The 27,740-nt window shown below is 39.0% G+C and overlaps 1 protein-coding gene across 7 annotated transcripts in view; it reads left to right on the top strand.

Annotated features, from left to right (window-relative positions):
- Window positions 1-27,740, top strand: part of RNF17 (ring finger protein 17) — a 49,705-nt gene that overhangs the window by 5,797 nt on the left and 16,168 nt on the right. For 5 of the 7 annotated variants that reach the window (XM_083804916.1, XM_083804913.1, XM_083804910.1 and 2 more), the window contains 18 exons: window positions 986-1,066; window positions 2,492-2,592; window positions 3,431-3,602; window positions 4,814-4,890; window positions 5,566-5,640; window positions 6,551-6,825; window positions 10,834-10,908; window positions 12,581-12,742; window positions 13,851-14,040; window positions 14,490-14,655; window positions 15,116-15,306; window positions 16,310-16,445; window positions 16,954-17,107; window positions 17,781-17,935; window positions 19,922-20,042; window positions 20,731-20,848; window positions 25,880-26,104; window positions 27,015-27,165. In XM_083804916.1, the coding sequence (XP_083661042.1) occupies window positions 986-1,066; window positions 2,492-2,592; window positions 3,431-3,602; window positions 4,814-4,890; window positions 5,566-5,640; window positions 6,551-6,825; window positions 10,834-10,908; window positions 12,581-12,742; window positions 13,851-14,040; window positions 14,490-14,655; window positions 15,116-15,306; window positions 16,310-16,445; window positions 16,954-17,107; window positions 17,781-17,935; window positions 19,922-20,042; window positions 20,731-20,848; window positions 25,880-26,104; window positions 27,015-27,165 (2,625 nt within the window). The remainder of the gene's footprint in view (window positions 1-985; window positions 1,067-2,491; window positions 2,593-3,430; window positions 3,603-4,813; window positions 4,891-5,565; window positions 5,641-6,550; window positions 6,826-10,833; window positions 10,909-12,580; window positions 12,743-13,850; window positions 14,041-14,489; window positions 14,656-15,115; window positions 15,307-16,309; window positions 16,446-16,953; window positions 17,108-17,780; window positions 17,936-19,921; window positions 20,043-20,730; window positions 20,849-25,879; window positions 26,105-27,014; window positions 27,166-27,740) is intronic. The other 2 variants (XM_083804912.1, XM_083804915.1) reach the window with 2 other exon arrangements.

Below are 27,740 nucleotides of genomic sequence, written 5' to 3'. Positions count from 1 at the left end.
GTTAACTGTGCTAGGAATAACTCTTAGAGGGTTTTCTGCTCTTTATCTCCTCTTGAAGAGGAGACATTGATCTGAGGTGACCAGCTCCATTAGTTGTGCATCTCTTCCAGAGATGAAGGTAGCAACAAGCATCTTCAATAAACTCCAGATCATGCTGAGGCAGCACTTTTATCCACCTATGATTGTTTGATCAGAGACACAACTGTTCCAGGTTTTCAAACTTGAGCTCTAACTCTTCTCTAGCTTGTATTTGTTCTCCTTAACTGATGAGGAACCCTTTAGAAATGGAAGGTGTTTGCCAAAAGGCAACTTAACAGATGTCCAATGGGAATGGGTTTCCCAGTAGTCACAGACTTCACCAGCACCAGCCCTGACTCTTTGAGGTGTCCTCAACTGACGATGATCAGTTAGCAAAATGCCAGCACTCCTACCGATACTTTTAACAGCACTCTTACCGGTACTCTTAACACCAGCTTCAGTAATACCAGTGGTGGAAGAACATACTTATATTTGCTTCTATCTCAGTTCATACCAGAGTATTTCACTGTCTCTTGCATCAGCATTATGCTGTGAGCTTATTAGAGTTCCCTGCTGTTCTTATTTTTTTCTGAAGTAAAATTCCTAGATGTAGGACTTCTCTCTAAGCTGCAATATTTCCTTTCTTCTGTCCTGCATGCTTTCTTTGCTTTTTATTTGGAACTTTGTCTTGGTTTTCCATCTTAATGCTTTCTTTGATTCTCTTATTTGCATGCATACACAGTATCTTGCATGTATTTAGCAAAATACAATGCAGAATCAGTCAAATACTGTGTAATGTTGTAGGCTTACTTGAATTAGGCTTACAAGCTACTTCATGCCCATTTGCAGCTGTAGAGCTAGTCAGAGCCATACAAAGGTCACCAGGGTCACCTACCTCAAATCTATTAAAATTGCAACTGAGTATAGCCTATATTCTAGTCATTCAATCAACTTTTCTTTTCCCTAGGAAAACAAAGCTCTGGAAGGCATTGATGAAGCTTTGTGGATAGGTATTTGTAATCTCAGCCACCTACAAGATGCAGATGAGGTGGGTGAAAATATATTGAAATCCTGAAATGTTACATGCTAGCCTTGATTAAAGCTTTTTGTCTTGAGTACTCAAACAAATATACTGTTAAAGGTACTAAGAGCATGTTTAAACATGTCTTGTGTATTTCAGTTGTTTGAACTATTTCTGTGAATATGCAGCACTAAACTCTGGACTGTGTGGATTACTTGAGTCTGTTCATAACTTGAAGTTACTCTGTCCACCTGTATATTAGGCATAACTACATCTAAGCAGAACTTCGAGTACTGAGCTTGTGTTCCCTCAGAGCAGGGTGAAATTCACACTTGCTTTTGCTTTGGCAGCTAAGTTATTTTTTTCCTTTGCTTAGTTTTGGATTTAAAGGTAGAAAAGGTGTTGTGGAAGAGCTTGCATTTCTGTCTACCACTTCCTTACATTTTGTATGTATTCTGAGATAAACAGGCATAGAGGTGTTCAGTGATCCAAAAACTTAAAATCATTCTGTGTGGCATGGAGAGTCACTAAAACCTGTTTCCCATTCCCTTTCTAACTTGTTGCAGTGGCTGATCTGCCAGTTAAGCAAAGTTATGTTAAGTACCTGCTTCAGATACTAACTGCATCTTGTAAAAGCGTTGAATTTCAGCAGCTCTAACAACTCCTGCATTTGTAGCTTCCAACAGCTTTTCAGCAAAGGCTGAGTATTGCCAAAGCAGTTGTATTACTGAGACTTTTTTCCCTACAGTCTCATCATTAGATGTAGCTATAGCAACAGAAAACTGATGCTTAGCTGGAGTAAGAATCTTACTTTATTGTCTAGGTGCTCAGTGAGTTCAAACAGTAGGAGTCTTAGCTTGTTAACTACCTGTGTGTGGTGCTGCATTAGAATTCAGAAAGCAAGTGAGGCAGTGGGTCCAAGACCACAGGATGGCTGGGGTTGGCAGGGATCTCTGGAGGTCACCTGGTGCCACCCCTGCCCAAGCAGGGACACCCAGAGCAGGCTGCCCAGGACCACGTCCAGGCGGCTTTTGGAGATCCCCAAGGAGGAGACCCCACAGCCTCTCTGGGCAGCCTGTGCCAGGGCTCCGTCACCTGCCCAGCACAGGAGTGCTGCTTGGTGGTCAGGCAGAACTTGTGTTCTGGTTTCTGTTTCTTGCCTGTTGCATCTGAAGACTTCAGTGGCCATGGAGATCCAGACAGTGCAAGCTGACTAGAAGTTACAACAAAATGATTAATGATTTATAACTATTCTTCCACTGTACTTATATAATGATCCTCTAATTGGCCTGTTTTCCTTTGTACCAATCACAGCACACTGCAGTGTTAATTCCTTGTGTTGGGAGTGTTCATTACTGTCTTGACTGTTCGTTGGTTCTGTTCTGTTTTGTTCTGAGTTCTAAAAAGTGAGAATCGTGAATAAACATGTTTACTCTATACTGAATGGAATAGATGCTGAAATGCTTTGAATTGCAAGTGAAGCAGGAAGGAGACAAAGTTGCAGAAACTTCAGATAGAAAATTTGATGAGCTTGTAACTTCTCTCCTGTCAAGGTAATATTCTCACCTGTGCGATGGGAGCAATGGGCAAGTTCTTCAGATAAAATATTTCAGAATTTTCTCATTACAGTACTTGATAATACCTGTATTTAATTTTTATGCAGTATTTCTGCTGTTTCACAGTGGTATCTAGTTCTTGAAGCCAGTTTGTGTGGTTGGAAAACAGTAGTATGTTCAGCTTCTGCTTTAAAAGAAAATTTCAGAATAGCATTAATGACTTTTTTTCCTGAAATAGCTTGAGGGGTGGGGGTGATAATGCCATTAGGGGAATGATCAGTTTAATGAGAAAAACTTAAAGAAAAAAGGCTTTCTGCAAATGTTCAAGTTGATAAAAACCCAAGGATTCTTTTAAAGAATATTTGTCTTCGGGTTTTTATACATCATATGTACTTAGTGCAGTGCATGTCTGTTGCAAAGCTTAGTAGTACAGAACAGCCTCTGCAAGGGGCATCTGATCTTCTAATCCAACTGTTCAGTTCATCAGGTTTTTTAGGAGTTGGACTTGAGGATCCTTGTCCCCTCCAACTCAGGAGATTCTGTGATTATCAGCTGGATGTGTATGGAGGTATCTGTAGGCTTCATTGGACACGTGTTTTTAAACAAAGTTCCTTCAAAGAAGAGGGCTTGTGGCTGTGAACTCAGTGTTTTGCTTCCCCTGATTTTTATATTACGTTTCTGTGCTGTCTGCTCCTCGCTGTGAGGATAATGGTATTTCTGTGAGATGCATCCGGTTTGTATTGTTGTTTAAGTGGCAATTGTACTTCATAGTCAACGTTGGAAACAGCACTGCTGAGTGCTTACTAAATTCTGAAAAGTAATGTTTTTAATACAGGAAAAGGAAACTGCATGCAGAATTAGTGAAGAGCATCAACAACTACAGTGCTGATGTTGCAAAAGCTAAGCAATTAATTGAAGAGAAGAAAAAAGGCTTGATTGGTGCCATTAGGATAGCAAGGGAATTAAAAATTACACCTTCCGTAAGAACCTACTGCGATCTGGATCAGGTAGTTACTGTGAAATTTTTGTGAAGAACAAATTCGTATTTGTATTGAAAGCTTTCATGATCTGTTTTTAGTTTGACTTGAATATTGAAGTTTTTACAGTGGTGTACTCTACCAACCCACCTCTGCACATGCACTGCCAGTCTAAATTTGGCCTTGGTCACAAATCAGGCTTGTGACTCACTTGAAATGAAAAAGGTGGGCCTGGTCTCAAAGAGCTTGATGTTGGCAATGGCAAATGGAGGGGGATGACAGGAAACTAAGCCAGTACTGTTCAGTGAAGGGATAGTGTTATCAAAATTTCAGACACAAATCTTCCGATTGTAAAGTTCTCCAGCCTTCACACTGAATTAACTACACCAGAGTTCAGTCTGCTCTCCTGGTACAGGCCTCTACTTCTATGCTTCTTCCCCGTTGTAGCCTCTGCTTGTAGGAACACGATACCTGCTGTACTGTATCAGACCAAAGCTCCAGCCAGTGAGGTTTCCTTTATTTCAGCAGAGGAGAAGGTACTTGAAGTCTAAGAACCTGGGCATTTAAAGGTTAAGGGTTTTTATTGTGTATGTGTATACATTTGTACTTAATGTGTTTGCATGTGGAGTGGCAGCTTGTTCCGTGCTCTAGTACTTGAAATGAGGTGTATATAGAATTGTTCCCTCTGTCACTTTGTCACCTGGCTGTTTGATTTGGAATCTTTGTAGTCCTTGTGTTAAGAAAAATAATAATTGGTCACCAGCCATTTTTGCAAGCAGTTTGATTTTTAAATTCAAGTTTGCTGCAGTCACTTCTTGCTTTCCATGTGAAGAAACTTGGTCTCTCCCATCGGACCCAGGAAGGGATTCTAATCACTCCTTTCTTCATGTATTGTTTGCTCAGTGTGAACTCTAGAGGCTGGCACCCACCACTGCCCTTCCATAGGCCCACCTTTTTGTTTAGAATTTACCTTCCCAGTGGCTGTTCATGTAAAAGGAAATTCCAACTCCTGCTTCTAGTCACATGCTATGGCTCCAAAATCCCAAACTGTTAAAGCCTTAGCAGTGCAGGGAGACATAACCGACTATATAAGACTAACAGTTGGTTAGGCTCTTGGCTGTTAATGAGTAAACTCTTTGGTAGAACTAAAAATGTCACATTCAGACTGTCATATTGTAGTTAATAGGCACCTGCATAATTCTCTGTATATTGCAGGCTAAGACTTCTCTCCTTAATTTCAGGTTATTCATGATTTGAAGTTGCCAGTTGATGCTGAGCTCTCAAGAGTGAGTAGTTTGAAGGAAAAAACATCTCCAAGGTAAATGACTGGAGTGGGAGGTATATTGGCAGATGAATGGGTGCACTGGTTATTTTAATTACAAAAGCTGTCTGGTTAACAGTTAAGTGGTATTAGTCAAGCTCCTTGGCTTACATAGTTCTGAAACTGCTAGTTCAGGTGTGTACAAACATACTGCTGAAAGGGTGTGATTGCTTTCATCTGAGCCATCAGGAGAAAGCACATAAAATTTGCTATGTAAACAACCACATGCATTAAATATATTTCTGACAGACTTGTGCAACTTCTAAACACGCTCCCAACTAGGAAGTGGGGAAAATGTTGGTTTAATTCTTTTTTTAAATGAAACAATTTCTTACGTTCAACAAGGACACAAGTATGTAAGTATCTTCTTGGGACACCAGTATCTAAGAAGAAACTCATGGTAGGTTATATAGATGTGGAAACTTGGTAAGTAATGTAGGACCGCTCTCTGCATGAGAAGTAGAGCAAGAGGCAGGAGAGTTTCTCCAAGTGTGAATCTGAAAATAAACAAGCAACCAAATCTTCCATTCATAGAAGTGGAAGAGTGAAATTACAGTAGCTAATCAATCTCTTCTTTTACTCCTCTACGTCATACGTGAATTTTGTGCTGAAAAACACCATGTATATCAAACCATCAGTGATACAGGTATTTGTAATGTTTCTTCTCTCGAGATTTCTCCTGAACACTGAAGAGATCACATCTTTTTTAAAGAATCTGGGGAAGATTGAATGGGGAGCATCAGGATAGTAAGTATTTTCTTCAGAGGGATAGGTACAGTAATTCAGCTTTTCTTAACAGTTAAATACTGGAGACTAAATTTTTAAAAAGTTCATGCTTATTAGTTTTTGTGTAAAGAACCAAAACAGTTTTGTTAAATGCTTGTGTCAGCATTTCAGTTTTGTTTTTCACTCAACTATATTCCCTAGTTTTTATGCTGTGTTTTTTCAGCTTTGGCATTGATAGGTAATAGAAATGTTTATCACTTCAGCATATGAAAATTGGTTCATGAAAGTGTAAATCTCAAATCAATAAACTTCAGTATTTTTCATCATATTTCAGCTTCATAATCTAAATATTGAGCATGTATGCCAAAACAAGTGACATCAGATGAACTTGAACAAGAAAAAACTAACTTCTAAAGTTATAATTGCTTTCTTATTTGTCCTTTTCCTTTATTTTTTTTCCTATTGTCTTAGACAAAAACTTGAGAAATGGAATGGAGTTGTTGTGAAGGCTCTTCTGGTCAGCACTGCTATCTTAAAAAGATTCACTGACTGTAACTATCAGTAGTAAGACATCTAGCATGTCTTGTTTCTTAACATGAGTGTATATCACACTACTGATGTTTTTCAAATACTTTGTCTATACCTGTGCTGTCTGATCACTTAAGCAGGGACAACTCTTCTGTGTACTCAGCTGTGCCCAAGAATGTGTACCAGTTCTTTTGCCAATTCTTTCTAGGTTTCAGAAATCCTGTTACTGTTCTGCTGTCTTGGTATTGAAAAACTACATAATACAGATTTATTTCAACCAGCCTTTGAGATGTTTTCAGAACATAGTGATATTTTCTTAATAAAACCTCTCGTTTGACTTGTGTGCTTTTCTGAAAACAGACTGGATTAATGTGTCTCAAAATAAACCTTTTCTCAAATACAGTGATGATAATGGACAGCATGCTTTTAGCCCTGGTGACAAAAAAGAAATATCAAGTTGTGATACTCAGCTCTCTGTAGACAATATGATTCCACCACCTTGCAGAGAAAGTAAAATAAAGGCTCGGGCAAATAAACCTGGTGTTCACAAAGCAGTGAAAAATGTGCAAGTACAAGAATCACTTGCTGTGGTACCTCATCAGAACATTCCTGCTCTACCCAACTGTCTGTCCAGCCCGGATGTCATCATAGAAGAAATAGTTGAAGATGACCTGGAAAGTAAGTTTTTTGAATACCTGCTGCTTACAATGTTCAGACATCAAGCATGATGTTATTCATCAATTGTGCTTGTAGTTAGCTCAGTGCAAGCTGTTTAGTGACTGATTTTACTTTTAGTGTAGTTATTTTACTTCACTTTTAGTGACTGTGTTTTACTTCATCTTCCTTTGAAGTACTGTAGTACGTTTGTCTGTTCAGCTTGCCTTAGGGAAAAATTCCTCAAGCTTTTCCAGACACAAATCATACTATCCAGGCAGGTAGAAAGTTTCTTTGACTCTCTTAATCATTAGTCCCCTTCAGTGTTGGTCATTAGCTCCTGGAAGGTGCTGTTCTGGCAGTTCCCTGGGCTTTTGAATCTTTTGAAGGCATTGTCATACCTTAACTGACAGAGTTAAGCTCTTCAACTTACAAGGTTTTGTCTGGACTGTGTTAGTAAGAGTACAGCTAACAGGTCCAGCCAGGAATACTGCCCCTCTGGTAGGTGCTCAACAAGGCTGAATCTGGAGTGCTGTGCCCAGTTTTGGACCCTGCAGTACTGAGAGTGATACACTGGAATGAGTCCTTCAAAGTGCTCCAAGCTAAAGTCCAGGAGGTGCTTAGTGGCAGGGCAGAAGGTATTAGGAATAACTTGGAACATGGAAATAACACCTAGGTCATAGGAAAAAAAATGACTATGGGGGTTGGACAGTGACTAGTGCAGCTGTAAGTTATGTTACTCCTCTCATTAGAGTGGGTACAAAAATAAGTTCGAGAGTTGTAGTGAAAATCAAAGCTTCCCACTAAGTCTTCAGTTTATTAAAGTGGATAAAGCAACTTCAGAACCAACAGTGGCTGGCTTTGAGAAGGGCTGAGGTACTAGAGTACTAGACAGCTCCTGCCATACCTGTTTTGAAATAAAGGAGTAACCCAGGGAACTGGTAACGTACTCTTCTTCTTCACAGAAGTCTGAAGAAATAACAAACTTTTCCAAGATCTTGGGTGAACAGCAGTCCTCACGTGTTTTTGTGAGGAAAAAGTCCCATCAGACAGATTTCTGCCTGGAACAAGATAGAAAGGCTTCATTCCTACCTGGTGGTGGATCTCACTCCTTTAGTGCACCTGCTGTTGTGGTACTAACTGAAACTTAAGTGGGTTCAGAGCTGGTTGGGTACCCAGAGAGCATTTTCAAATGGTTCCCAGTTGAAGTGGGAGGGGCCTGAAGCTTTGTTGGGAAAAAAAACTTGATGGTATAGATTTGTATCACATTTAGTAGCAATTATGTTTGTACTAATTTAGGGACAGAGTCTGTAGGCTGTTGAGTGAGGATTGGGATTCTGAATGATCTCAGAGTGCTTATGGGAAAATGGACTGTAGTTCAATAGTATTGAGTCATATTTCAGTTGAGCTCATAATTCAGTTGAGCAGAAAACATCGCAAGTGGAAAACAGTTATTCTGATGGCTGATCTTCAGGAAAATTGATAGTGTTTGTAGTGGATCAGTCTGATTGCTGGATGCTTTTTCATGGACTGAAAAGAACAAAGATGTGACTGCTTTCCATCTCGTGATAAGGATGTTTTGTTATTCTCACTGACAAAACAACCTTGTTCTTCGTCTAAGGACAGGGAAGGGTTTGTTCCTAGAGGCTACTCTAGCTAAGCCAGCTACATTTAGTATTTGGGGCTGGATGTTAACCTCCTAAAGGTCTTCTGAACTGTTTAGTACTGAATAATACTGGTTTCTTTGGTGCACTATAGCACTTAATTGTAAACTTGAGCCTTTGTGTAACAGGTGTTGGTAGTTTTTTCAGGAGTCTTCTCTGTGTGCTGTGTGAGTGAAAGATCTGGCCTCTCTACAGGACCTGGACTTAAATAGTCACCCAGTCTGAGCTGATGGCAACTTCTCTGTCCATAGGAATAATGCTAGCAAAGCTGAAAGAACGTGACAGGAGTTGGGATAATGGAGATCTCCTTTATGTTCTTGTTCAGTGTTATTAATTCCTCCCATGTTTGTAAAGGAATATTAGTCTTCAGATCCTAGTATCTATTTCCTAAGAATAAAGGAGTTGCTGCCTGTGTTAGCAGGTTCAGTACTCTCTGAAACAACAAATCATGAAGCTTGCTCTTCTGTATTCACACTGCCTTGAATTCAGGATAAATTCAGGCTGTCAGGAATCACAGGTGCTCCTGTCACTCAGCACTAAGGATTTTAGTATGTGCCATGTTGTTGCTCAAGTGATGTCATTGCAAGGGCAGATGAGGTGGTAGATGAAAACTTAGATCAGGTACCAAATACGGGGCTGTAGATAAATGCAGCTTTTCATGCTTCAGAGTATGCCCAGAGGGTTTCTTACGAAAGTACTCATTCCTCAGGCACTTCTGTCACACTGCATTTAGGAGTGACAGGCTTCTCCCTGAGCTCAGTTTTAAGGTTTCTTCTCTAAGCAGTTGAGATGCAATGGTAAATTCCTTCAGCTTGCAAGGAAATCTTCACCTACTTATGCACATATTCAAAAGGCTAAGGTACATGGTAAGTTCATTTAAAGGTCATGTAAACATTGAAAGGCTGTAACATTAAACAATTGGGAGAAACAGCCACCAGCAGTGACATGAGGCTACTGAGAGGAGAAAGTTAAGTGACATCAGTGGTCTTCCCAGCTGCTTGTAACTGGGTAAAGTATCATTCCTGGAGCTCTGTGCATGTCTGTAGGAGCACCATATACCATTGCTGATTCTCAAATATGAGAACTGCCAGATAATTTAAATGGCTGAGGGGATGCCTGCTTTGGTGTAAATGGATGCTGTTGGAGTCTTCCAGGAGGACGTCTGCACATTCATCTCCATTTTTGTAGAGTAAATAGAATATTGTTAATGCTGCAAAGGCAGAAAGCCTCTAACCTGATGTAAAAGACAGATGCGCTCTCACAGTGGAGTGTGCAGATGGCCAGTCAATCATGAGTTCTTGTTTCCTGTGTTCTTGTGAACAGATTCATCTGTAATTAACATGGTTGACTTCAGCATGTTCTTGTTACTCCACAAGCATGTTGAGAAAATCCCTGGGTTTAATGATCTGTGGTGGATCCTTGGAGAAGGTGGGGATGATATGTAGGAGTACTTGTGGTAGCCTATGGTGGGTTCAGGGTGGGGTAAACTTCAGGCCTTGGCACAGCTGTCTAAAATAGCATATTCTAGAATGCTAGTGGACTTCACAAAACTGTCAAAATTCTTTCAAGGAGCAATGTAATCCAAGTAATGTGTCTTCAGTTGTCTTAATGATAGTTTCGTAACATTGGATTTAAGTGTGTGGACTGCCCATTTATACATAGCCCCTACATCTACATCGGTTTCAGTCACATCAGGTGTGGACATCACGTATGGAAATGGTTACACACAAAATGGTCACAAATTCACAGCTGGTCTGTGCCAACCCCAGAAGAGCTAGGACACAAAGTATGGAATTACAAGGTTAAATATTTATTCATATCCATTAAATGCCTGAGCCTTTTCAGATGTGTGGGTGCAGTGAAGTGACCAATCATTAATTAAGCCATACTACTGTTATTCACAATATTTGGTAAAGGAACTCTTTACCTGCTAATCCAGGCATCCCTGGAGTCAGTTAAGTAATAGTTAACTCTGGTAACAGGTGTTGGGAAGGATTTCAAGGATAAGTTGGAGGGGCAGGGATGCCAGCATTACCCTTGTTCTCCCCTCATGTCTACTTTTTGGCTATCCCATTGGTAAAGCCCTTATGTGCAGGGCCGGGCTGTCCTTGCAATGAGCTGGTGTCCTTCAGCTTGTATTCCCAGGCATGTATAACCCCAAAGTTCTCAGCAGAACTTGAATGATCAGCATGTGATGCAAACCAGTACTGTGTAGTAGCATGATGGGTACAAGCGTTAGGAAGTTTTTATCACTCTGCAGTGCCTTACTACAATATGTATAACCTCTGTGCTGTGCTTGCTGCTTTACTGCATATGTACAAATCACCTAATCTAATTGATTAAACTTTTCTTCTAAAACAATGAACAGAGCTTCCCCCAGAACACCACAATGAACAGAGGAAGAAACTTTCCAAGAAGAAAACACGTTCTGAACACAAAGCTGGTTAGTGACTTTTCCTGTCTGGTAAATGGTTTAACTTAGAAGGAACCCATTCTCTAAGCAGTGGCACAAAGCACTGGAATCACCTGCAGAGTTGGACACGTCTGTTAGTGTTCTAACTGAGATAAGGAGTGTGCAGAAACAGATTCTCATCTAGTCTAGTTAACACATACTTGTTCATGTGTAGGAGCGGTAATGAGGCTCGTGAATTCCTTCCAGTTCGGAGTAGTTTGGGAGGTGCTTATACAGATGATGTTAACAGTGCTAGCAGCTTCACTCGGCAGAAATGCTCCCTGATCAGCTCTCCTTGCCAAGCTGAAGACTATACCAACTTTTGACGTTTCTTCTAGAATGACTTAATTGGAAGATACAATACACAAAGTCCCAAGCAACTTTCAGAAACTCAATATTGGCAGTGTCTCAGCACATGGTAGATCCTTGAGATCCTTGATGTGGTGGCATCAGTGCATCACGTGAACAATGGGACCAATTTATATACTGAATTTTGGACTGTTGTCTTGTTCTCTCACAGTGTACCTTCAGTATTTGAAATTGAGTGAACAGATAAATGTACAAAACAGTACTTTGAGGAAGTAAGTTACTTCATTCACAGATTTTGTAGGCACGGTTTGTGTAGTGCTTTGAACTGTTAATTGAGTGGGGAAAAAGTAAGTAGAGATGACAGTATTGGGGAAGAAAAACAAGAAGCTTGTTGATAGAGGAAAAAGCAGGAGAGGAATGCATATTTTTGTGTTTCTTTATATCTCAGAATCATAAAATACACTCCTGCCCCATCAAGTAACTTACCTCTCAAGTAACTGGTACATTCACGGGCTACTTTGTAAGAGACTTGACAAAGTAGTAGTAGATACAAGTAGTTTGAGTTCATAACAATTTCTGTGGAAGTATATCATAGAGCAATTCTAACGCCCTTCATGAAGTTGAACTGTAGAGTTCGCTGCCACTTCATTCCACTGCAAAGAATTTTTGTGGAGAAACATCAAGTAAACATCAGTTATATCTGAGCCTTTCCAGGCTCTTGAGTTAGGGCCTCTGTCATGAATACGCTATGAAAATCAGATCCCAGAGTTGAAATTATCACAGAACTGTTTGCCATGATCAGTTTTATTAGTAATATGCTAAAATAAGTGTTCTAGAGCTTTATGGATTATGGAAAGCACAATTCAAAGCTTTATCAGTGATCTAGTGAAGTAGCGTAATACATGCTTTTCCTGGTCTACTTGGGACAAGCTAGAGACTCATGCAGTAACACTGAATTGCTGTACAAAAGCACTTAGGATTTCTGTTCTCAGAAGTAGGTATATTAGGCTTTCCAGCTTACTTTCTACAAGTGTTGTACTTCTCTGTTAAATAGAGGGAATAAATACTCTGAATTACCTCCATAAATTCAGGAGACCGCTTTGTAAGTAGTGAGACAGCCTTCAGTTTTGCAGGGTGGCTCAAGGGAGGTAGTTCTTACTCATTAAAAAGAGCAGACTTAATCAGGAGGCAAATCTGTAACTCATTCGAAACAAGTGCGAGCAGACTAATATTGAAAGCTGTCTGATACAATGAAATGTGTTACCATGAGTGCAACATAACTGTAATCACATGTCTAATAGTGTCTGTTGGAGTCACTTGGACAATAAATGATCTTTTCTTTTGTCTTCCTCAGGTTCAACAGAACTAGTGTTTGTAAGCCATGTTGTAAATCCATGCTGCTTCTATATTCATCGATACTCGCAGAGGAAAGAACGTATTTTTTTGGAGGAGAAATTGAGTAACTTCTGTTGTAGTAAAAGTTCCTATCTCTTGCCTTCAGATGTTTTGGAACTAGGTAAATCAGTTATTTCTAAATGTGTGAGGTAGTTTAAAACACCGTCCTGTAGTATGCCTTCTTTAGTAAGGTCGTCTTTCTCTATTTCTTTTTTTCCTTTACCATTCCTTTACCAAGGGAAATATTTCCGTGTATTCTGGAATCTACAGTTAAAACTGTTTTGTAAAGTAGACTTGTATTAAATCTTACAAATGAAAATTATGGAAACACAGAAAAAAAGTTTCTTCACTTCTTGACCTTAGCAAATTCAGTGTATAAACTAACAGCAGGAATACCTGGCTGTAAATGTTGATGTCTTCCAGTGTTAGGTGATGTTTAACTGTTAAGGTCTTTTTTAGAATACTGATTGTAATGAACAGACTTGTTCTTTCATTACTTCAGTAAACTTGCTGTCTCTTATGCAAGCAGCATGCCACTTCTGGTAGATAGATGGTTTTGTTTACAGTTCACTGACTGGATAGAAACCATTTTGCAAATAAAATGAAAGACAAAACAAGAATACATGGCTAAGTAACTTAAAAATGTTCTGCTTTACATGTTGACAATGTTACTGATTTCTAGAAGGTGTTCAGAAAAGTGATAAAAAGTATGTTACAATCCTGAAGAGAGAGCAGAATCAAAAATTACCTTGGGATGTATTAGTGGTTTTATTATAGTGTTTTTTTCAAATTTTGGAGATGAAATTGAGCTTGGGGATATTATGCAGAAGTAGGGAACTTGTGAAATAGGTATGTTTTTGAATGTTTTGGTGTTCGGGGGTAGGCTTTCTTCATGCAGGTTTTTTATGTGACTTCGATAGAACTATTTGTAACTCAACTAGACTTTAATGGCATTTTAGTAAAAGGTATAGAAGGCTTACCAGAAATGATTCCTCAATACAAGCCAACTGTCTCCTAGATGCAAAGAACTTGTGTAAATGAATGAGGAGAGAACTTCTGGCAGGTATCAAGACAAGATTATTAATGTTTTTGTGTATTCGTTTTAGCTGCACTGATCTTACTACCTGTGTGGAAGATGGACGAGAATAGAACGTTAGGCAGAACTATAATAATACAGTGCAAAATACCTCTTAATTCTTAATTTAGGCTTTTTATTTGCTCCCATGTAGGTGTTCAAATTTTTATTAAGAGTAAGGAAACTAGAATGTGGTGCCGTGGAACTGTCACTAAACTAATCCCTGTAAAAAGTAAAAAAGAAGAGAAACCTTCTGATCCAATAAGATACACAGTTTGTGATGTGGCAGCGATGGAAGTATTCCTGATTGATTTGGGGAGTTCGGAAGCTTTAGTTTTCTCAAGGTATGTTCACAAAGAGTTGTTCCCCTGCAGTAACCCTTTGAGTGTTGGTACTTACGAGGTTCTCTGTTAAGAAACAAATCCTCAGTCAGCAAACATGCTTCATACAGGCTGATAACCAGATATGCAAGTGACACTAGTATCTGTAGGGAAAGTGGGAGGGCATGCAGGTACACAAATGTACAAACCCTCATGTGGTAGTATGTTTGATTTAGACTTCCACTGCAGAAAGGTAATGTGAGTCCTGAATGCTTAAAAATTTAAAAAAAAAAAAAAAGCATTTATTTAAAAAAAAAACCTCTGCCATTAATGCCAATCACTGCAGTAATGGCCTCTTTAAGTTTGATTTTTGATTGTTTTGTGTGTTTGTTTTTTGTTTTTCCTTTTTATTCACTTTTTTTTTTGCATTGCATTTAAGCTAGTGCTACTTTTTTTTTCCTCACTGGCAATAGGTATGATGCTGCTGAACGACCTGAACCTGCTCCTTTGCAAACTATTGAACCTGATGACATTTGCTTGTTTGTAAGGAAGCCAGATGAGAATATTGAGGCAGAACTTGCAGCTGTTCCTCCTTTAGCAGTCCAGTGTTCACTGAAAGATATTGTTCCCAAAAATGCGGTAAGTAGAAGCTGTTTCTGCTACTTCAGGAGAATTTTATTCATTTTAAAATGTATATTAAAGAATTTCAGTGCATAATGTACAATGATCTTAATCCAGTATAAACAGAATAAAACTTACTGCTGCAGAGTATATTTTAAAATATGTATATCTATTAAAAGATGGTTTGCGTTGCTTTAGTTGGAAACAAACTTACAGCAGCCTGCCTCTAAAAAGTCTCTGGGTTTGCGCTCATATATTTCAAGTTTAAATCCCATTTTGACTCAGTTTTACACAGTTAAAAGATTTATCAGCCTATCATAAAAGAATATTATCTTGTGCTGTCCAGGATATGAACTAAACAATCTGTACTCTTAGGAAATACTGAATGCACTTCTGTTCATGTGCATCCGTGCTCACTTCCTTGCTTCTGTCTTCTTTGACTCTGACATTTTCAGCACTTTTTTTTTCTTTCTAACAGAGTGAAGGTTGGGGAGAGGAAGCAAAGACAAAATTTTTAGGAATGGTAAATAATAAAGTTGTTTTAATGACCACATATAGAGAAGAGGATGGTGTTCTCATCGTGGATTTGAAAAAACCTCCATATAATAACATAAGCAATGACATGCCTGCATCTCTCAAGGATGCGTTAGTTTTTTTAGACTTGGCAAGGTAAGTGTCATCTGGTCTATGCTCTTAGGACATAAATGATAATGGAATAATACTTACAAAGTGAAGCTTATTGAGCAAGTTGTTTTTGCGGTGTTGAATGTGTTAATGTGTGATGTTCAGCAATATCTGTTGATGCCCTTTTTCTGTCTTCACTACTAAACACCATGGCACGTTCATTTTCTCCAATCAGAACTTTAATTGGACAATGAACTTTATTTTAGAAAATGATCAAATCTAAATTTCTGTAGAAGTTCGAGAATAATGGTTTCTCCTTTTACCCCCGTGTCATTGAGCGTCCCCCGCCGAGAGAAAAGCATGCTAACATCAGCCTTGTATCTTTGATTTGCCTGGGAGGCAGTGACAGCCAGGCTGGTCACAGTAGGGTGGGTATAAGGGGGAGCTTGACGTTGGCATTGGGACAGAAGGGGGTGCTTTGGAGGGACCAGCAAAAGAGGCAGGAGATAGAGAAGAACAGTGAGTGCTTTGGTGTTTAGTAAGTAGGAAATGAGAGTTCGTACTGCTGCACACAGAAAGGTGTTTGTTTATATATGAGCATAAGTAGTTGTGGTGATCAGTGGGAGATGACTTCTGCTGCATCTGCATTCCTCTGGTAATTGTTCTCCTCTCATAAGTGATGGAAAGGAGATCTAAAAATGTTTTGTCAGTGTAGTGGACTTACCTTTTTGGGGGGTAGAGAGAGGACAATTTAAAAGTACGTTTCTGTTTCCCAAATAACAAAATACTTTTAGGCTGGCATATATCTTATTATATTATTATTATACAGCTGGCATATATCTTATTACTGTGTTACATTTGTTGGAGGAGGAATTAGAATTGGCTGTGTAAACTGTGAGAAGGAAAGTTCAAGCTATTCAGATGGATGTGGAACAAGTTACTTTCGAGAAGTTTTTCTGCATTTTTCGTAGTAAAATTGACATAGAATCTAAGTCTTCCTTCTCAGTTAACTTTGACAAAAGTTATTCAAACTCTTTTTGTGCCTTAGGTTTAAGTCACGTCTTCCTAATCACTTAGAAAATAATACGGTCTTGCAGTATAAACCACCTAAGATACCAGAAGAAAAAGAAGTCTTTGCTGTAGTTTGTCACATAAATAGTCCGAGTGATTTCTATCTGCAATTGGTAAGTTTAGAAATGAGGTCTGTTCAAATAAAACTCTACAGATATTTTTACGTTGAGCTACTTGGAGTACACATCAAATAAGTTACAATTTCCATTATTTTCTGATGTTTCATAGTAATTTTAGGATTATAATAATAATAAATACAGTAATTACAGGATTCCTGGAATTAACATACTAGATTAGCTGTTAGAATTATAGATTAATCCTAATTAAATGCAGGAATTTCTGGAATGCCATCAAATTTTTTGACGGTTTACTTACATGGTTAATTTCCATGTGGGTGTGGCGTGGTTTGGTGTTAAGAATAGTGACTGAGCAGGGCAATAGTCAATAATCATTAGGGTCTTTAATTCATTTGGTGTGTTCATAACTACTGTTCAGTATGGGGGGAAGGAGTAGAAAAGACACTGCCAGAAAAAGCGTCCTTTAAAAGAACAAAAATACTGCAAAAAAATTAAGAATTCTGATCTGTACGTATTACAGAATGTTTTGTTGTTCTTAATTTAGGTAGATAGCCTGGATACTTTAGCTTTTCCAAAGAAAAATAAAGAGAGAGACAAACATCAGGATAGCAAAGACTTGCAAATTGTCTGCCCGGTTGAAGGCCAACCCTGTATTGCAAAACACAAAGATGGGAATTGGTACAGAGCACAAGTTACAGGTGAAATACTGGTTCTTTTGCTGTAATGCTAAGTAGCAAAATCAGATGTGCCGCTTGATCAGTCACCCATTGGATGTGAATAATGAATAAAAAAACAACCGTTATATCTATTAGGCAGTCATCCTAACAGCTAGGTTCATAATTTCAATACTGCTAATGCTTGCTGTATTTTTTCTTACTCTGTGCTTCATGTCAGTTGTCAGAAAAGAAATGGTACCAGTAATTTTTGGTATTGAAATTCTATTACATATTTTAATATTTCACATTACAGTTTGACCTACAGATTGGTCTATTATATCCAACCTCTGATTGTAATTAGTGTGGGATAATAATTCCTGTAGTAATCGCCAAGGTATTGGAGGCAGAGGGAGACTCTTTTAAGATGCCTGTACGGGCAGTGGAGTGTATTTAATGTGCCTGGATGTGTACTTGCTTACATGTCTGCTTGGCGTGTCGTTAATATGCCAGCATCTCTTAAAATGATGTGTCAGGTTCAGAATGTTAAACTTAATTCAGGAATTGAAAAGAGCTGACTCTTACATTAAAAAATAAATAAACTTCATTAGCTTGTAGGTTATGTGAAAATGTGGTATTTTTAATAGAGTGTAAATGTGGACTTTGCTTTGAAGTTCTGATGCTTTAGCTTGGATTTGATACTCCTTTTTGTTTGTAGTAACTTGCAGATTTTATCCCTGGGTTGTTTTTCTTGAAGGGCTGCCACATTCACAAGAAGTTGTGATCAAATACGTTGACTTTGGCAGCGTTGCTAATGTAACTCTTAAAGACATATGCAAAGCAGAAGATGAGATTCTCAGCTTTCCAGAAAAGGTAAGTTAGTTACTGCTCAAACTAACTACTGAAAATACATAGAATGCAGATGGATGGAAGGGGAAATACAGAATTGTTAACATTATCAAGTAAATGAAATGTCAATTAAGTTCTTTTGCAGATGGGTTTATGATGTGACACGTTAAATGGTTTTTGCACATAGATTATAAACTTATTTTGGTGTGTCTTTTTAAGTTATTTCAGTGTCAGTTGAAATCCAGTATTACCTTGGGTCAGGGTGTGTATGTAAGTGTGTATGTTTATCAAGTACTTCTACTCCATCATAGAAAGCATAATTAATTTTCACATTGTAATATTTTCAAACAGTAATCTAATAGAACTGTATCTTTGTTTTAAGGCACTTGAAGTTTGGTATTTTCTAAACTTTTCATCTTGTAGGAGTTCCCCTTTTTGGCAAGGAGAAAAATGGGTGGGAGAATATTTCTGTCAAATGAAAAACGCACATAAGTTTAAAAAAAAAAACTTCTACTGTTCATCAGATAGAAAAAATTAGGATTGACAACCAGAACTAAGCTTTAAAACTTGATGAGTTGATAGGCTTTTATAGCCTGTTCTAGGCAACGGAAGTGGTGACTTTTGGAACTAACGTTGGCCGGCATCTTTTACAAAAAACAGGATTTAGCTGTTTGTATTTTGAACAGATGTTTCTGGGAAGAGTTTCAGCAGAAATAATTCAGCTGTTCTATAATGACAGCAAAGGAGAGGAAACACTGTGAAAATGGCAAAATGCTTTTGCAGTTGCAGGAACTTTAAGAAATACTTCCTATCACTGTTAGGTTTAAGACAAGTAGTAGAAGGATGCACAGGCCTGCATTTGCTTAGGTGTTGTTTTGGTTTCATATCTCTTCAATTAAAAAAAATAAGGATTTAAAATTCTTTGAAACATGAATGAAAGCAACACTGCAAAATGAAGGATTCAGAGGGTAGGAGTATCAGAAGTGAGGCTGCTTGTGCAGGTCTGTCCTGTTGCACGTAAGCACTGTTAACTCTTAACACCTGATCGCATATTGTATTGACCTAAAAGTGTGAATTGGTTGTTACGAGAGATTTGAATTAGGCTGTTACAGGAGAAGCCCGTTAATGCAGTTTGCACACACAGTTTAATGGACTTCGGTGCTGCAGAAATAGTGCCAAAACTGGAATGAGCAGTGTTAAAGTAGCGTTGGTTTTGGCATCCACAGCCCTTCTCATCTAATAGTTATTTAACCTGTCAGTCTTATTTTCTTATTCCTGACTGCCTGTATCCTAAGAATATCTCCCAAACGTGCTTATTTCCATTATCTTTATTTCCTTTCTCTTTTTTTTTCCCTGCCTGTGTTACTACTCTTTTGGTGCAATAAAAAAGAAGGAAGAAATTATAATAGTCACAGTTAATTAACTTAAAATTGAGCTATAGTATAGCCACCAGCTTTTGAAGTAAAGATGCTAAAGAAGAATTCTTTTAAACAAAATGACTTAGTCAGATTTCCTGTGTCTTTTTCTGTCATTATATAATACCTTTTCAAAATCTGGAAGCTTTCTGACATAGGTTCTATGGTATTCTTGTGTCTCTGTAAAATCCTTCAGATTTCTACAATGGTGTAGTCACATTGAGCTTAAATGTTTTAAGTATGTGTCACTACATTAAGTTAAGCAAAACAGGATTAAAGTTTTCCTTTTCACCTCTCTATAATAACCTTTGTTGTTCTCGGCAGCCAATTCTATGCCTAACCATAAAGGGAGGCAAGGAGAAGTAAGCTCTATTTCAGCAAGACTGTTTCTGAGTTTGAGCTTTATGTCCGTCTGCAGGCTACAGGGTTGGGGGACCACATGGGTCTTAAGTCTGATCAAACGTTGGCAAAGTGGAACCAGAATCCAAGGTCATGCTGTCCTGCATGGGTCCAAAATCAAGGCGTTGTTTGATTTTACTCTAATGGGATGGTATTGAAATGTGATGGCAAATGGGTAATTTGAGTTGTTCTTCAGGCAATCAAGTGTAGGCTGGCTTACATTGAGCCTTACAAAGCAGCAGACAAGTGGAACAGAGAAGCCACAAGAAGATTTAAAGAAATGACTGAAGATAAATTTATGGTGTGTTCAATTGTTGGTAAGTTATCACGAGTGTGTTTCTGTTTAAGTATTATTAAATGAACTCATATATAGAAACATGTACTTTTATATCTTTGAAATGTTTATATCCATACTTGTGACAGGTAGCCTGGAGTGAGCACATCCAGACACGAACTAACTGAAGGAGGTGTAAAAGACACAACCTCAGATGAAAGTTCTCTTACTCCTCTTCTTGTGGGCCACACTGGTGTAACAGGATTTAAATATCCTGGTTTATAAGATGAGCTTGTTTCCAAAATGCTAGTAACCCTCGACAATTCCTGACTTTACTGGTAGCTGTGAATGTGATCGCTGCTGCTCTAAAACATCCCCACCCCGCAAAACAAATTTTGATTAACATATGTATGCCTTAGTAGAACTTCTCTCAATACCATTTATCGTTCATATGCAGGCAGCTATTTTTCAATACCCATAGAACAGTGGTTTGGAGCCTATCTAATACTTGAAATCACATGCAGCAGTTGGTTTCTTGTAATTTTTTCTCTCGATTTTATGGATGTGTGCAAAGCTAAACCTCTCTATCTTGTTGATGGCTCAATTATTCTATACATCACATGTAATTTCACAAAATTTTGTTGCTTCATACCATTTGGTGTGTCTCCAGAAGAATAAGTGGTGTTTACTGTAATTGATTAGTACTAACTATGTTTGTTATTAATTCACAGAGGTTTTGAAGAACAACATTTTATCTGTTAAACTCTTTTACTCCCACGATCCTCATGGAAGAGACTCCAGTATTAACTGCCAGCTCGTTAAAGAGGACCTTGCATCTTACATACCTGGGTATGTGTTCGCTCTGCATAACTCAAAAGTTTGGAAATACTGGATTTGTGAAACAAAACTGTTGGCTTTAGTATGTCACCTTAGTGGCTAGAAGTCACCACGTTTGTGATGAATTCATGACAAATCACATTCATCATGAAGTAAGTCCATTTAACTCTGCAGTTAGGCATAATTGAATTCTCAGGGTAAACCCTGATAAACATTTGTTAAAATGTTATCATAGAATCACAGAGGTTGGAAAAGACCTCCAAGATCATCTGGTCCAACCGTCCCCCTACTACCAATGTCACCCACTAAACCATGTCCCTAGGCACCATAATGGGTTCAGAAGTTGCAGATGAAGTGTTTGTGTCCTACTCATAATGTGCTTAAGTGCTAATCTTCCCAAACTGGTTATTAACATTCCCATTCCTTTGTATTAAGAAAAGAAATATCCACCCTTACATGTTTGAAGTACACCTAAGGTAACTCATCTCTTTGGAAGTTCTGCTACTAGAAAAGAAACTCTCAGGTAACCAACCACAACAGCAATAGACAGAAGAGTTGGGAAGAGATGAGGCTGAGGAGATAGTCCTGCTCCATTTAGTTTGTTCTTTTTTAGAAAAGATAATCCATGAGTATATTCGTGAAAATCAATAATTGTTCTTTAACTTCTGACTGCTGATGAGAATAAAGAGATTGTTAAACAGCTTTTGTTTTGAAAATGGAATTCGAGTTCTGCTTTTTTCAAGAGGAAGCAAGTAATTGGATTTTCATCTCATAGTTCAGAAATACAAATAAATCCTAAGAACACTATTATTGTACTGATGACATTTTTAATAGCTTTTTGTGAAGTTAAGCAGCTTTATTTAAACCTGAATTGTTTTGTTGGATTGCTTTGTTGTCACTAGGGTATTTTCTTTTGTTGTGGTTCAGCTATACTTAAAAGCCTGGCAGCAGGCTGCAAACAGATGGATATGTTACCTTAATATAAGATGCTGTGTAACACTGGTAACTTGGGTAATCTGTTGGTTTTTAACTGTGTGGTGGGTTGGCCTCAGCCATACAGTTGTTTGCTCACTCACACCTCCTTATTTATACTGCAAGGAAAACAGAACTAGGAATAAGAAAACTCACAGAATCACAGAATCGTCTAGGTTGGAAGAGACCTCCAAGATCATCTGGTCCAACCTCTGCCTTAACACTAACAAGTCCTACACTAAACCATATCACTAAGGGCTACATCTGAATGTCTTTTAAAGACCTCCAGGGATGGGGACTCAACCACTTCCCTGGGCAGCCCATTCCAATGCCTAACAACCCTTTCAGTAAAGAAGTTCTTCCTAATATCCAACCTAAACCTCCCCTGCCGCAACTTTAGCCCATTCCCCCTCGTCCTGTCACCAGGCACGTGGGAGAACAGACCAACCCCCACCTCTCTACAGCCTCCTTTAAGGTACCTATAGAGAGCGATGAGGTCTCCCCTGAGCCTCCTCTTCTCCAGGCTGAACAACCCCAGCTCCCTCAGCCGCTCCTCGTAAGACTTGTTCTCCAGACCCCTCACCAGCTTCGTTGCCCTTCTCTGGACTCTCTCAAGCACCTCCATGTCCTTCTTGTAGCGAGGGGCCCAAAACTGAACACAGTACTCGAGGTGCGGCCTCACCAGAGCCGAGTACAGGGGGACAATCACTTCCCTAGCCCTGCTGGCCACACTGCTTCTTATGCAAGCCAGGATGCTGTTGGCAATTTGTTCAATGGTGTCATCTACCTCCCTGGGAAGCATCCTCACTGGGCAAAGGCCCTTTTCAAGTGAGCAGCACCATACTTTTCTTGACAGATCTGACAGTATCTGAGGGCCCATTTCTGCCTCACAGCCTTTTTGATGTAATATGGGTGGGTTTGTTTTTGCAGTAATGCATCTTTATTTTTTATATTGCACTTTGCTATTTACAAAGTGTAGAAAAATCTGGATGAAAAGGTGGTGGCTACCTAATCAGGGTCGAAATCATTAAAAGAGTCCACTTTTTAAGTCTAGGTGTAGAAGATGCCATCTGCGAGTTAGAGATACAGGACTGGTTAATGCAAGGACAACTAGGCTCCCTGGCCAGCTGATCTGGGGGAGCACACAGAAAATCCCAGGGTAGAACAGCAAGGCAGCAGTTTGTGATGTTGCTGGAGCTGTCCGGAAAGGGAATGTATTTGGAAATCTATATTCAAAATTGAAATATAAACTGGTTTTGATGTCTTTGTAGCAGGTGATAAATGTTAGCCTCGTGTATGCACTGTCTGCAGTTCAAATTTACTATAAACTGCTGGATCAGTCACTACTTGGAGGAGCTAGACTTGAAGATCTTTTCACAAACATCCCTCCCAACCTCCTAGAAGCCTTCAGCCTTACTAAATCTACAAGAAGCAAATTTTCTGTAGGCCAAACCACACCAAAGAGATGCAGACTGGACACAAGGCACTGCTATAAAATTTTATAAGTCTCTAAGAGAATTTCATACAAAGTTGAGTTCAATCAGGTCCTGGTTAACAAAGAGGGCTTCTGGGGAAAAGTGCTGAATCAGCTTAAGGATCACTTCTAGAAATTTCTGTTCTTCACAACCAAGTCATGCCACAGAGCACATTCAAGAGTAACTAAAGCATTCAAGTATGCCTGATTTTATTTTATTAAAAGCAGGTGAGGAGCTAGATTGGCTAATTTTGAACTTTACTGATCCTTTCTTCATGCCTTTTTTTTTCACTGAATTATTCTCAATTCAACCCCATAGCACAGAAACAACTCATAGCACAGAATAAAGCCAGGGAAAGCACTTACCAAGTGCTGTTACTGGCAAAACAGACTCAACTTGGGAAATTTAATTTAATTCATTATTGATTAACATAAATTGTGTTAGATTCAGGTATCGGGAAACAGAAGGCAAATATAATTCTTGTCTTCCCCCTTTAATCTTCATTCCCAATCTCACTTAAGTTCAAACACCTCCCTCCTTATTTATCTTCACTTCATTCGTCACTGCAGACACCTCTCCTCCCCATTGGTATTGCAGGTTACACTCGGTTCCTTCATAAGGTTGGGTTCAGGACAGTGATTCCTTTCTCTGCTCCTCGCTTCTTGCTCTCCTCTTCGTGTGCTCCAGTGTGGGTCCTTCCTGGGCTGCAGTCCCTTCGGGAGCGTGGGTGTCCCACCTTGGAGCATCTTCGCTTCTGACCTTGGTGTTCCCTGTGTTTGTTTTTCCCTCTTCTGTTCCTTCTCTCTCTGGGGTTTTCTGCTCTTTGTTAAATACCCTCTCACAGAGACACCACCAGCTTTGATGTTGGACTCAGCCATGTCCAGCATTGTGTCTGTTGCAGACACAGCTGGGACTGGCTGTGTCCAGCACAGTGCAGTGTTTGGCCCCTCCTCACAGAGGCCACCCCTGCAGATCTTCCCCTCTACTACCAACACCTTAACTTTCATACTCAATATACCATGCCTTTTAGTTGGAATCATCTTTCCTTTAGTGGAGGGTGGCAAAGGGATCGTTCTGTGTTTTTTTCAGAGGGTTTTAGTTTACTTTGTTGTATAGTGTGGCTCTAGCCCTGCATAGATCATTTGTCACACTTTTCTCCCTGAATTTTGCATTTGTGAAGGCAGATGTCTGCAACGAGGCGAGAGACTGGAGATTAATTTAAACCTATTGTTAGAACATCCAGAATCACACCTGTCATGTGCTTACTCTGTTTAATGCTGTTCAGGAACACCCACGTCAGCTGTAAATGAGTATGAGAACGTAAGCAGGAGAGCACAGTGCTCCAGTGAAGCTTACTTGCTGAGAAGCAATATTAATTAGACCTACCAAACATCAGTAACCTTACTCTTAAATTGAGTTAAGTACATAAAGAATTTAAAGCAGAAACCTTGAACTCTGAAGTTCATTCCAAACTGATGTTTTTTCTGATGGGTCTACAATAATAATGCTATACTGGAGTTACTAGAGAGGGGGCTCTGGGGTGTGTAACATGTTTCTAAGTTGGAGGTGCTTGCCACAGCAGACTGCCTCTGTGTCGAGTCCGTTTGATTGTTTAGACTTGTCATGCACAAGGTAGGCGTATTCATGAACTATGGTGTTCATTTCTTCCCTGGTTTTATAAGTTAGCTGTTTTACCAAGCAGTTTCTGAATACCTGCATCAGGAAGGTTCGCATAAATTGTATAGCAGGATGTTGTGAATGACTCAATACCTAAACAGTAAGGAATATCTCTGATAAAGTAGTTTCATTCCTGTGAATGAAAAGATAGGTGGTAGATATCTGAAAACCTGCAAGTTTCTCCTTGGAGGCCCAGAAATGGCAAGCAGTTAAACTCAAGCTTGCTGTTTCCTTCAGTCTGTGGTATTTTCAAGAAGCCAGTTTTCTACACTGACAGATGATTTTCTAAGCTGTAGGCTGGGCTGTTCCCCAAATGGATTGGTGTGTACCAGCCAAGGCTTGATTGCTTTTGGGCTTTATTCTATCCAGTTCACGCTATTAAAAGAAGTTTTTGTCAGGGTATTTACATGACCACACTTCATTGAGTACTCTAATTAGGAAAGATGTTGTGTTGTATCTTCAGGGAATGCTAGAAAGGTAAATGTTTCACAGGCTTAATATTTCTTCTGAAATGAATATGTGCAGATCTGAATGTTGCAAGTTTCACTCAGAGGTAACATTAGTAATGTCATGCTTCTGGAAAGCAATTCGGTATCTTTTATCCAGACATAAGCATTAATGTTTTGCAGTTCGTTTTATATCAGGCTTGCTTCTCTTCTGGCAGCCTGTGTTGTATAGTGCTTTCATCTGACAGTAAAATCTGCGAGGATACTTCCTGAAGGAACGTTAAAAGAAAGCTACTATCATGAGTGTTGAAGAAGTATTTACAAATGCTTTTGCTTTTTGTTGTTTCTTTTTCTGCTTTTCTAAGTTATTCTTTGTTCTTACCTCATTGTGTTGAACTGTAACCATTGACCTCCTCTTGATTGTTGAAAATGTGTTTGGTATTTGGATCCTGATTATTTCACGTTCTTTACAGGTACGTTGAAAGTACTTCTGTAAGGCCCAATGAAATATGGGATCTTCCTGTAGAAGAAACTGCTGAAAACTTGAAAGATTTAAATCCTATGAACATGAGACTGCTGGAGGAAGAAAGGGATTTCAGATCGCTTTCTAAGAAAGAGCTACAAGTGAGAATCAGCCATGTGGTGTCTCCCAGTAAAATCTTCATACAATGGCTGTCATCGGAAAGTATACTGAAAAGGTACTAACATGCAAGTTTTCCAGAGAGACGTTTATGTTACAAATGGATGAAGTATAGTTAGAGCAAACTGCTTAGGGTTGCATTTAGCAGTGGGTACTCAAAATGTTTTTGATTTGCCTTGCTTTCAGAAAAGTACAGGAACAAAACATAGATATGCACTAAGTCGTAATTCGTTAAACATTTGTGATTCCAAATTAAGTAAGTGGTCTAACTCCTAGTTCAAATCACACTTAATGTACTAAGTACACTATCCAGAAAGATTTCTGCTTTTTCTTCTCCGCATTCCTTTGTTAGAGATCTTAATAGCAATATCTTTAAGTCTCATAACTTCAGTCAAATTATTTCTTTCTCTCTGATTCTAATACACTGTTACAAGAGCTTGAAAGCAATTTCTAAACAATATATCAACCTTTCTTGGGTGCCTGGAAGCAGATTACTTGGGTAATACTACCTACTGCTTGCAGATGGTTAAATGAATGTCAGTGCTTAGTGCATGTTCTTTGTTCACTGCCTCTTGCTTCTCCTTCCTTTCTTCTTTTACCTCCTTGCATCTGCCTACCTAGAGTCCTATTAAATTAGTCATGGCGCTACATGAGTGCCACACGCCAAAGTTGTAAAGAGAAAATAGTCCATTTTTCAAATAGTGCCATACAGAAGGTCCATAATGTCTCAGATAAATTCATCTGTTCAAGAAAATACTGTTCAAGAATTTTAATTGGATTGCATCTGTTTTTACAGCCTCGTTTCATGTATTTTTAATGTGCCATAAAGTAAAACTGTAACATTGTGTGTCTCTTAAACAAATTCTAAAATTGTTAGTGTATGCTAGTTAACCAGTAATTGACTAAATAATATCCTATACTCATCTGATAGAATTTTACCACTAGGAAAGTGTGTTGTTCAATGTTAGTTTACAGGAGAAGATGGCTGCCTTCTACGAAGAATCGCAGCCACAGTCAGTGAAGTGGGAGTGTAATATGCACTGTGCTGTGTATGTACACGATTTGAAACAGTGGCAAAGAGGTCAGATAAGCAGGATTGTCTCTGAAACAACTGCAGAGGTAAGCTCCCATCATAAGAGGGTTCATTCTTACATTTTTTAAGTTTATAACCATGCATTGATAAAATAATCTCAGACTTATGCTGCTTCTGTGCTAATATTTTCTAATACGGCTTTTTGTTTTTGTCAAGCATTTCAAGTTGCATTGTACATTGCTACAGAGAAGATTACTGCCTCATAAAGCTCAAATGCATTTAGCAGGGAACCTGGTAGTTGAAAAAGGCTCATGAGGTTGATTTTGTGTATGCTTACGCTGCACTTGACAGCACAGATTCTCCAGCTGCAGCCCAGCAGTTTAGCTCAGATTCCAGAAGCAGTACAAACCTGTGGGGCACGTTAAGTCAAACCTAATGATCCTTGCTTGAAAGATGGGGCCAGTTGAACCAAGTGCCACACGCAGGAACACATCTAGTCGTGCTCTTCCTTGAACCCTATGCTGATGATGAAGCAATGTGTTATGGAGGTGTCACTTCTCACATGGTCCTGCTTTAAAGGTGCATCTTGTTGCACTCCTGAAGAAAAATACTGGAGAAGGCATTACATGAATAGATGACTGCTTCCTTCAGAAGCCTGGCT

This window comes from Anser anser, assembly GCF_964211835.1.
Source record: "Anser anser genome assembly, chromosome: 1".
In the NCBI taxonomy this organism is placed as follows: Eukaryota; Metazoa; Chordata; class Aves; order Anseriformes; family Anatidae; genus Anser; species Anser anser.
Note: the sequence above shows the minus strand (reverse complement) of the source record. Positions and strands in the feature narration are given on the sequence as shown.